This window comes from Hoplias malabaricus, chromosome 14 (genome assembly GCF_029633855.1).
Source record: "Hoplias malabaricus isolate fHopMal1 chromosome 14, fHopMal1.hap1, whole genome shotgun sequence".
Lineage (NCBI taxonomy): Eukaryota > Metazoa > Chordata > Actinopteri > Characiformes > Erythrinidae > Hoplias > Hoplias malabaricus.
In genome coordinates, this window is record NC_089813.1 from 32,229,143 (window position 1) to 32,239,942 (window position 10,800).

The 10,800-nt window shown below is 39.0% G+C and overlaps 1 protein-coding gene across 1 annotated transcript; it reads right to left on the reverse strand.

Moving 5' to 3' along the window:
- Nucleotides 1–4,658: 4,658 nt before the first annotated feature.
- tuba5 (tubulin alpha 5) lies at nucleotides 4,659–10,381 on the reverse strand. The gene is made up of 5 exons (XM_066643986.1): nucleotides 10,263–10,381; nucleotides 8,056–8,278; nucleotides 7,600–7,748; nucleotides 6,776–7,456; nucleotides 4,659–5,273 (listed from the first exon to the last, which is right to left on the reverse strand). Exons 1-5 carry the CDS (start codon nucleotides 10,263–10,265, stop codon nucleotides 4,980–4,982), a joined length of 1,350 nt encoding a protein of 449 aa, XP_066500083.1. The 5' UTR covers nucleotides 10,266–10,381; the 3' UTR covers nucleotides 4,659–4,979.
- Nucleotides 10,382–10,800: the final 419 nt, after the last annotated feature.

Here is a 10,800-nt window from a genome sequence, read left to right on the forward strand (position 1 = left end):
AGCATGTGTACTAATGTTTACAGAAATGTATTCTTGTATACTGATGCCCTTTATGTGTACATATAAACGTGTTATACCCAAAAGGTTCCTACTGGGAATTGGTTATTTGACTTTATTTACACACACGGTACACTATTATCAAGAGAAGGTTCTGAAGAGCACTGAAACGAGTTCTTTGACTCGTAAAATTATTGAAACCCTGGTGCTATAGGCTTATAACATTGTGTAAAGTTCTCTTTAAAAACAATGTACAACAGCTTTCCGTCATCACCATAAAGCAATGGCAGAGAAGCAATCATAGGTTCCCTTGACTGTTAATGGTTCTATATAGAACCACTGTCTTTTAAAAGATCTTAAAGACATTATTTAGTGTGTAGTCATCCAGTATGTTGAGTTCACAACGGATTTATACTTTTTTCACTTGTAGTTTTCTCGAACTTTAAAGCCTCCTTTGATACAAACATGCAGAAAAGAACCTGGACCAGCTTAAGTGCTTTTTGGAAGAAGTCAACACCAGCAAACACTAGGGTAAACTTGGATGGCAAAGTCTTCACCCCTTTAGAGAAATACGTTAAAACAGTGGCTTAGTCCCAAATGCATTAGGAAAACGCACACTTTCAGAAAACAAAGTACAGATTTAAAAAATGTTAGAGCACGTGAGATTTGTCTTAAAGATAGGAATATTCTGCTTTTCTAATCCACTGTAACTTGCATGCATTAAGCTGAGATCATTGCGATGATGACCTAGTTCTGAGTTATATTCATTAATCCACCCAATCATTTGCACACATAATAGTATTTACTTCCGCGGATGAATACCTTCAGGTGACAGCTCACGGAGGCCGGGACTATTTCTTTAAATAGACCCCGTGGAGCAGCTTATTGGACGCTGTTCTTACGATGAGGGTGATGTAGCGCTGGGGGAGGATCCTGTAGTGAAACGCTGGAAAGAAAAACGCAAGACAACGCTGGAGAAAAGGAAGTACCAAATGCAAAAGAAGAAAACGAAAAACAGAACATTAAATTTATATAAAAAGTTTAATTATATCTGAAGCGAATCAAAGATTAGCAGTCACCGATTCAGACCTAAGTCCACGTTTCTGATGGTTGGTATTGTAGATGATGAATGTAACATGAATCAAGATTACTTCCACGCGGTGGACAAAGGAGTGAACCATCTCGACAGCCTTGCTTAGAATCGCCATAAAATCCTTAAAGAGCTGAATCAGTATACGTGTAAATACTCCCAGTTAAGTTTCCACGATTTTGAGGTTACTAGTTCTTGTAATTGTTGTAATTATACACATGACAATGTGTGAAATATCCGCTTCCAGTCCATTAGAGTTTCACATGGGGCCCTGTTCACTCTCATCCTACCAGCAGTCACAGCTTTTCTGCTATCATTTATCATTGAAAGTTTAAGTAATGCCCAATAACAATGTTTAAAACTGAATCAATGCCAGTAATCGTATGAACACACCAAGAAATGCACACATAAATAAGAGGTATTAATCCAAAATGATATACGCCCACTCAAAATTAAAAGGATATGTCAGTATTTACATAAAATGTTTGTTGCTGATTTACATGTCAGTTATGATGAGAATTTGACCCAAAGCAGTTGGGATTTGGAATCAGCTTCTGGCCAAACAAACTCAGAGAAGATTCAATTCCAGTTTGTGAATGTGAATGCAGTTTAATCCAGATTATAATTTATCTGTGCCCTCCAGTGCCATCTTGGTTAACGCAAAGATATTTAATTTAGGTAGGGTGGAATCTAGGGCCTGTTTACACCTAGCATTAATATGCATGCAGATTGGATTATTTGAATTTCATCTGTCTGCATGAATAGCCAGCCCCCAAAACATTAATCACTCAAACCATATTCCGAGGTGGTCAGAGATGGATTTTAGACACATTTAACACTGTAAACAAAATTAAATTAGAATCCATATTGTTGTACAAGCAGATACACATTGTTCAAGAGGAGGGACAGCACAGGTATGAGTTCATCAGAGTTCAGTGGCTGAACATTTTCAGATTAATTTGAATGTCTGTTGTAATCTGTGAAGAAGTGTTAGGCATTCTTTGTCTAAAACTGGACACATTTCTTTCCCAATAGTCATGGTCTCTCTGCAGTGTCCACACATTCCTCTGGACAGTTATCACAGAGGCTGCAAGATACAGCTATTCCTCTGCTTCACTGTCTGTTTTAAACATTTCCAAGGATTGAGAGCATATAATACACCGATAGCTGCATGTGAGAAACCAGGTTTACAGCTGCTTAAGAAGTACACCGGAAACTATGTACACATTTGTGTGCTTTTTACACGGGACAGTAAATTCAGATCTCACCTGGCCAGTCAGGGGGCACACATTTTAATGAAAGTTACAGACAAGAGTCTGGTCAAAATACCTAGAAACTGTCCAGACACAAAACACATTTTAATGTCAGGTGTAAAAAGATCCCAATTCTGTTGACACTGGCAGCAGGTGTAAAGTCAGAATCAACTCCAATAAAACTAGAGTAGTTCATCACTGTATACCTGTCTGAGAAAATCTGGAAAAAGAAGACACAGAAGATGAAAATATAAAGAGAGAATATGAACATAGAGCCATCAATAAATTGATAGTAAATATGAAACCAAACTCACTCTCAAAATGGGACGGAGTTCAATCCAGGCATCTCAAATTAATAGCCAGTGTTTGATCCCAACTCCCAGCCACATTGGAGTATCATTGGGAGCTACGTCCTCTAAACTGACACATGCATCAGCTTGTCAGCTAGGAGCATGTGATGTTTAATAAGGACCTACTATATCCCTTCTCATAGGCCTCTCCCTACATCCATCTGTCTCCAAACATTTATACATAAGGCTCCCATGTTATTTAGTGGAGTATTGGTGGCAGAACTACAAATGGAATAGAGATGTATTGGTACCACTTTAGAATAAGAATATACTTATATGGGTTTGTAAGTGGTTTAAAATCTGATTTTATATATACATATATATATATATATATATATATATATATATATATTATAATGTTATAACACTTAGGGCAACACAACAATGACCTGTTGGTTGCCAAATAGTTAACTTGCATCCATCTTCACTGTTAAACCTCAGGTCTTCTCCATCAATCAGCATGAAGTCTATTGGCTTCATCACACATATGTTAATGCATTTAACCATTAAATGGATTAATCACCAATAGTGTCTTCTTATACATGAATGATATTGTTGTGTAGCTTAACACATTAAATGACTAAATTCACATTCGCAGGTCTTAGCTTATTCTGTATACTGACATTTTCAGTAAGTTCTCTGGCACTTTCAGTATTAGACACAAAAGAGGTCATTGTTGCACTTCCTATGTGTTCCAGATGATTGACTTTTAAAGTGTTTACAACCTAATTAGGGACCATGTAATCAAAAAGCTTTTGTTTATCATCCTTAGAATCCTTTATAAGTATAGTCTTATTTTAAATGGGTACAGACTTATTTTATAATTTTAATTATATATTAGTGCATTCAAAAATACATTGCAACATCTAGGAGTTGTTTTCAAGACAAGGATTAAGCCTAGTCATGGATTATGTCCTCCTTTCAATAAAAAAAATATATATTAATAATAAAATCACAATTCAGAAAGCTGTGTAGTCCAGTACTAGGCTTAATCCTTGCCTGAAAAAAAAAAAATACACCCCATAAAGCAGGGGTGTCAAACCAAATGCACAGAGGACCAGTGTGGGTGCAGGTTTTCTTTCCATCCCAGCAGAAATGACACTTCATTTCACTTGTTTTTAATCAATAGATCTTGACTTTCAGTAGTGTGGGGCTTCTGCTTGATTGAAAGGAAGACCTGCACCCACACAGCACTCTGTGGGTTTGGTTTGAACCCCCTGGGCTAAAGTACAAGTCTTAAGATACTCCAGATAATGACAGACCATTTCACAGAAATTTCCACCCAATGCATTAGTCCAGTGCTTGGTTGATTTCAGTTGGATTTTGGACTATACAAATTGTCTTGAAAATCAAAACAAATGTAATACCTCTAACTACAAAATATAAAACCAACATTAAGCTGTTACCAGATCCAAATACTCCTCAAATTAAAAAAATGCATTTTAATATGACCTTGTCCACCGTAACTTCCCAAGTGAGTTGGGGCAAAAAACTCCAATGTAACAAATACCCTTCTCAAGGTCAATTTGCAAGGAAATTAAATATTAGATTTCTATAACATTGTATTGAAAGTGGAATATGAATAATTGTGGTTATAGAGTATCCATGTCCCCTGACAATTAAGGGTTTCTGAACATCTTAATGAAACTCCTTCCTGTCTGCTTTTATCCAATTATCCAGATGTGTAATCCAAGTTCTAATCATGACTAAGACAAGGCAAAATATAAGTTGCAATCACACAGCCCAATTAGACGTGGTACAGTAACTTATTTCCCCCAAGATTCGAGACATGCTTTTTTCAGGTGCATGGTAGAACTGTGCTATGCAAAAACAATAAGACCCGCATAATTTGTGCAGTGGAAGGTGGTTGATCTTGTCTTATCACACACTTCTTCATAAACTGGACACGTTATTTGTGAAATGAAAGTGAAATTTGGTGCATATAAAAAAAGACGTCAGTTTTAAGTGAAATTTATTCAGAAACAGATTATTGCACAATCTTTTGCAACATCCATTGAGGCAGTCAGCAATGTCACAGTTAAAAAAAAAAAAAAAAAAAAAAAAAAAATTTTTTGAAAGGAAAAATGCCTTTGGCACTTGGCAAGTACATGAGCCTTAGTGAACATTAAAAATAAAAGAGAACTGGGATCACTGACTGAAGGACAGGATAAAACACATACAAAGAAAGAGGAGACAAAACACATGATCCCTTTCTTTGGGACACGATGCGACAGCCTGGCACTGGAGAGGTAAAAGTATCACCAACTTCCACCACTTGTCTTCTGAAGACTAATACTCCTCTCCTTCCTCCTCGTCTTCAACAGACTCTGTGCCCACCTCTTCGTAATCTTTTTCGAGGGCAGCAAGATCCTCTCTGGCCTCAGAGAACTCTCCCTCTTCCATACCCTCTCCCACATACCAGTGCACAAAGGCTCGTTTGGCATACATCAAGTCAAACTTGTGGTCCAGACGAGCCCAGGCCTCAGCGATAGCTGTGGTGTTGCTCAGCATGCACACAGCTCTCTGTACCTTGGCCAGGTCTCCACCAGGAACCACCGTTGGAGGCTGGTAATTGATGCCAACCTAACAAAATAAAATAAATAGAAAGTTTTTAAAAAAAAAATACAAACATACACACAAAGAAAAGGTGCATTCAAGTTAGCCAAGTTTAAATATCTCATAAAAAAAACAAAAAACAAACAAACAAAAAAACCACACCTTTAATTTTCTCCCTACCTTTTCTGACATCTTTGGTTCTTTATTTTGTGGCATTGTGATTAAAGTTAATGTAGTGAAAAAGTAAAAGGCACAAGGACCGAGACATACTTCACACAAAGACGCGAATGCTTGAAGCTACGCACATTTAAGAATGTGTCATGATGCATTTCATAACGCAACACGACTGCAAGCTGCATTCTGACCGTTGCTGCAAGGTGAGCTACAGTGAGTCAAGTTGCCTATAGTCAACTGTGATGGTGGACCAGCTCTATGGAGTCGCCTGTAGAATTGGTTTCTCGTACAATTTCCATGAGAGGGATTCAGAGACCACACACCCCAACTTCTTTTATCGACTATGCAACAGGTAAACCCCACTACTCTACTGTAGACATGTTTAACCCTGTCCTATTTACAGACACTATGATTAGTCTTCTATCGCCCCACTGAGTACTACATGTTTTAACTACCACAGTAATGTAAGACAGCACATTAAGATTGTACAGAGGACTGTGCATTCGCAAAGCATTGGCCAGGTGCGGGAATTTGCATTTGCATCCTGTTGTGATGTATGTTTCAACCCTAACATATATATATATATATATATATATATATATATATATATATATATATCTCAAACAGACTTGCTTATACAGTTTAGGGCCCCATGATTTCTCTGATGTGGAGAACACTGACAGTATCACATAACTGGGGAATATGGGCATGACTTCAAATATGAAGATGAAAACGCAGAATCCTCTGGAAAAACATGTTCTGCTGTGTCATGAGCCTGAGTCTCAGTTCGTCCAGCTTGCTCTCTCGCATGTTTTTTTGACAGGAAAAATGGATTCAATGTTTAAATGCAGTGTAAAACCAAGTCACTTTTTGTTAACTGTAAAATCATTATATTCTGTGCTCCTTAAACAAGGCTAAAGAATCCATAACTCAATTTTCCACTTTTTTCCCTCATCTGTCAGCTTCTGCTGTTTAAATTCCCTCCCGTTTCTGATGTGTCTGAGGTTTCAGCATTTCAAATATATAAATGGAGACACAAGTGCTCATTGTTGTGTGCATGAACAGACTAGGATCAAAACAAAACAAGACTGACTGTTAAGTCACTGTACAGTCCCCAGGTTTTCAGCTATGCTGTCATATTTTCCTTTAACCTCTGCATTTTTAGCCATCATGTTGCTCGTCATAAGCTTTGGTGTTTTGCTACAAATTAGTTGTTTCAAAGGGCCCTAATGGTGTCTAACCATGTAAGACAAACTATTGTTTATAAAATGGACAAAAAACTTGAAGTGTGATTTGTGGTCTGTACTTGTACCCATTTTAAGTTTCAACACAATTAAAACTTTTCATATCCTCACCTTAAAACCAGTGGGGCACCAGTCCACAAACTGAATGGAGCGTTTGGTCTTGATGTTGGCAATGGCAGCATTCACATCTTTGGGTACAACATCACCCCGGTACAGCATACAGCAGGCCATGTACTTGCCATGGCGAGGATCACATTTGACCATTTGATTGGATGGCTCGAAGCAAGCACTAGTAATCTCAGCAACAGACAACTGCTCATGATAGGCCTTCTCAGCAGAAATGATTGGGGAGTAGGTAACCAGAGGGAAATGGATTCTGGGATAAGGCACCAGGTTGGTCTGGAACTCTGTCAAATCAACATTCAGGGCTCCATCAAACCGTAGAGAAGCGGTGATGGAGGACACAATCTGGCCAATGAGCCGGTTGAGATTGGTGTAGGTGGGGCGCTCAATGTCAAGATTTCTGCGGCAGATGTCATAGATGGCTTCGTTGTCAACCATGAAGGCACAGTCAGAATGCTCTAGAGTGGTATGGGTGGTTAGGATTGAATTGTAAGGCTCAACTACAGCTGTAGAGACTTGCGGTGCTGGATAAATGGCAAACTCCAACTTAGATTTCTTGCCATAGTCAACAGACAGACGCTCCATTAGCAGGGAGGTGAAGCCAGAGCCTGTACCTCCACCAAAACTGTGGAAGATCAGGAAACCTTGGAGACCTGTGCACTGGTCAGTCTAGGAGGGTAAAAAAAAATGTAACATTCTGATGATGTATAAAGTTTTTTCAGTAGACTCAAATATATATAATTGTGGGGGCTAGACATGGATAATTATGAATATAATGTACTAAAAATAAATAGCTTTAATTTTCCTCTTACCAGTTTACGAACACGTTCAAGAACCACATCAATGATTTCTTTGCCAACAGTGTAGTGACCACGGGCATAGTTATTAGCCGCATCCTCCTTTCCAGAGATGAGCTGCTCTGGATGGAAGAGCTGCCTGTATGTGCCAGACCTGACCTCATCTGCAACATGAAAGCAACATTATACACAGCCTACTCTCATATACAGACACATTTGTAGAAAAATTAAGATTTTTCCTTTTAAATAATTGAATGTAAACCAAGAATCCAGAATACAAGCATTATTTAATTATAATAAATTAATGCTTGCTGAGATTATTTAATGAATATTTGATTAGAACTCATTCAGATGAGTAAGGAGTTAAACTATCAAATCCAAATTAAATTCCTTAATAAACAGCAAGTCATATTTTTACAGGTCATGCGCCAAAGCAGGAGGGGGACTATTACCATTATTATGCCCACTTACCAATTACAGCAGGTTCCAGATCTACAAACACAGCTCGTGGTACATGCTTTCCAGAGCCGGTCTCGCTGAAGAATGTGTTAAAGGAGTCATCCCCGCCACCAATGGTCTTGTCACTTGGCATATTGCCATCAGGCTGGATACCATGCTCCAGGCAGTACAACTCCCAGCATGCATTTCCAATTTGCACACCAGCCTGGCCCACGTGGATGGAGATACACTCACGCTGCACCCCCACACACCATGCAAGAAGAGAGAAAAGTAAACAGTTAAACTGGCTGCTTACCCACCACTGTGGGTTCCAGATCCACAAATATAGCCCTAGGTACATGGCGGCCAGAGCTGCCCGTGTTGAAGAAGGTGTTGAAGGGGTCCTGACGGGAGTTGGGCAGTGATGCCACTTCTTGCATCACACCGTCAGGCCCCACGCCATGTTCCAGACAGAAGAGCTCCCAGCATGCATTGCCAGTCTGAATGCCAGCTTGGCCCACATGGATCGAGATGCACTCTCTCTGTAGGCCAACAGCAGCAGCAATCACAATAATCTGATTCCAAGCACCAGTTTTTTTTTTAAATGTAATTTTCTATTTTTTTGTGCCATCTCTTCCTTATGGGCATGTCCTTGTAGAAAACTAATTAAATACTGAAAGAGCTTGATTTTGCAGTAAAGATGTCCTACAACATCTGTATCAAATGCAAAACTGACCAGTGAAACAACCATCGAGCAATGTAACTCAAGTCAGAAAAGTATAGCAAGGCCAGAATCCAGGCCAGTCTTTTGAAGGGTGGATTTTTGAAATTCCAAATCCATAACTTGAAAATGGTATGCTGGGAACAAATGTCACCCCTGTGACCTTCTTCCAGCTTTAGTTTAAACAGCACTCATAGTCACATAGATGGACTTGACCTGTGCCATAGTTCATTCATAAAAGAGTAAAGCTGAAACCTCAACTTAAAACATTTTAAATAAATAGAAAGATAGTTGTGGGGGGTCTGAAGGATATTAACTGAAAGATTTACCACCAGAAACTGGTTAAAAAGAAAGACAAAAGAGGAGGGAGTAAAGGTGTTGGTTCCTGACTTTCTCAGAAGGAATGTTGAAATCTGCAAGAATTACAGACTGGAGCAGATAAAATTACGGACAGAGACAAGGGGTGGGTCACAGCACACCTTGTGGAAAAAACCCTTTCCTTCCTTGTTCTCAGATTCACTTCAGAAGTGTTAACAGAGGCATTTACAATTCAGGTTTAGTAGAATAGTTATAACCTAAAAATGGGTCCATGCTGTATTCTAAAGAACAGTTTAGAACAAAGGTCTTTAAACGTAGAGACAAGTTTTCGGTTCTGGATTTTATAAACGCCCAATGCTTTATAAAATGTATAAACTCCTCAAAATTAAAACTAATTAAACACTAATCACGACAAAATCAAGGATCTGTAGTCCAGATTAAAAGGTGCAGATGTAAAGTTCTGCAGCTTATACCATTAGACAAAGTTCTGGGTCAATACTTGCTTGGGCAAAGTCTAAACCTGCCATTCATCAGTTCTTTGTAATGCTTCAGTTGACGGCATTACAGCTCTGGCACTTCTGACATCGCGAGGTTTTAATCAAAATGGGCGACAGGAAGAAAAAGCAATTTTGATACTCAAGTTATACAATGGGCGTCTATAAAAGTTACATCCAAACGGACCACAGTCAAACTTGCTGGAACAAAGAAAACTCCGACCACTTCACAGAGTAAGGAATATTAGTCTGAGCCTACATTTTCTCCCTCTCTTCACCATCCCCCACTCCACAATCTCCCGCACACTCTCCTCACGGGGCTGAGAGTTGGCCTCTAGTGTAACCGCTGCACGGTTCAAGTTGAAGAGGAAAAGCCCAATAAGCCCAGCTCATATCACATTACAGTTCATAGTTATAAACCACAAGGGCGTTTCCATTTTAACAAAAAAATAGCACACATCTATTGTCCTTCTTAAAATTAATAATGCTGGAGTTTTAAAATATTTTTAAAAACTTTTTGGAAACAAAACAAAAAAGTGTTTAAAGTTTTACGACGCTACAGCAGCGGCTAAGACTACGAAAAAAAGTAAAGGTGGGAAACCTGGGCCTTATCAGAAAGTATGTCATGCCTTTTGGCGCTCTGCTAACAGTGAACAAAAGCTGTAAATATGTACATGTAAAATAAAGTAGAAGATAGTCAAACTCACCATTTTGGTTTAGTTCTACGTACTAAAATAGCTTCTTTGTAAAGAAATAGCTTTTTTTTTTTTTTAATTCTCTGCGCTCCGTTGACTACAGACGCGTAACGTGTCTCCGCCAACACAGCAGTGCGGGAAGAGCGCGCTACGGGGATCTTTTATAGACTCGGGCTCTCCCTTGCTGCTCCACTATTGGTCAACACCTGCCCGAGGACCTGCTATTGGTGGAAACAAACACTCTTAAAGTAAGTGCTGTAATGTCTTTCACAATTGTTTTACTGAACCGCATTGTCAAATCTTTTACCTTCAACTAAGCGAGGACCAAACATTAATATCGCTGCTTTACCTTTGTTTTTAGCCTTGAAAGGGAAAAAGGGGGCGGTTCCCTGTGAATTTCAAATTCACTTTTAAGTCAACCAGGTACTTGCTTTGGCTGGGGCAGTCGGAGCTCTTTTCAAAACGGCCTATCAGAGGCATTTCCTACTTCTAGACTGGGAAAAGAGCAAATCAGCGTGTCATACAGTCATACAGTGAGGTTAGTGCTTCA

Excerpts from the sequence above, each read along its gene's own strand:
- tuba5 (XM_066643986.1), bottom strand. Across the intron at positions 7,749-8,055 it reads TCTGGAACCTGCTGTAATTG|ATGAGGTCAGGTCTGGCACA; the intron begins GTAAGTGGGCAT and ends TTCATGTTGCAG. Across the intron at positions 5,274-6,775 it reads GGTGCCCCACTGGTTTTAAG|GTTGGCATCAATTACCAGCC; the intron begins GTGAGGATATGA and ends TTATTTTGTTAG.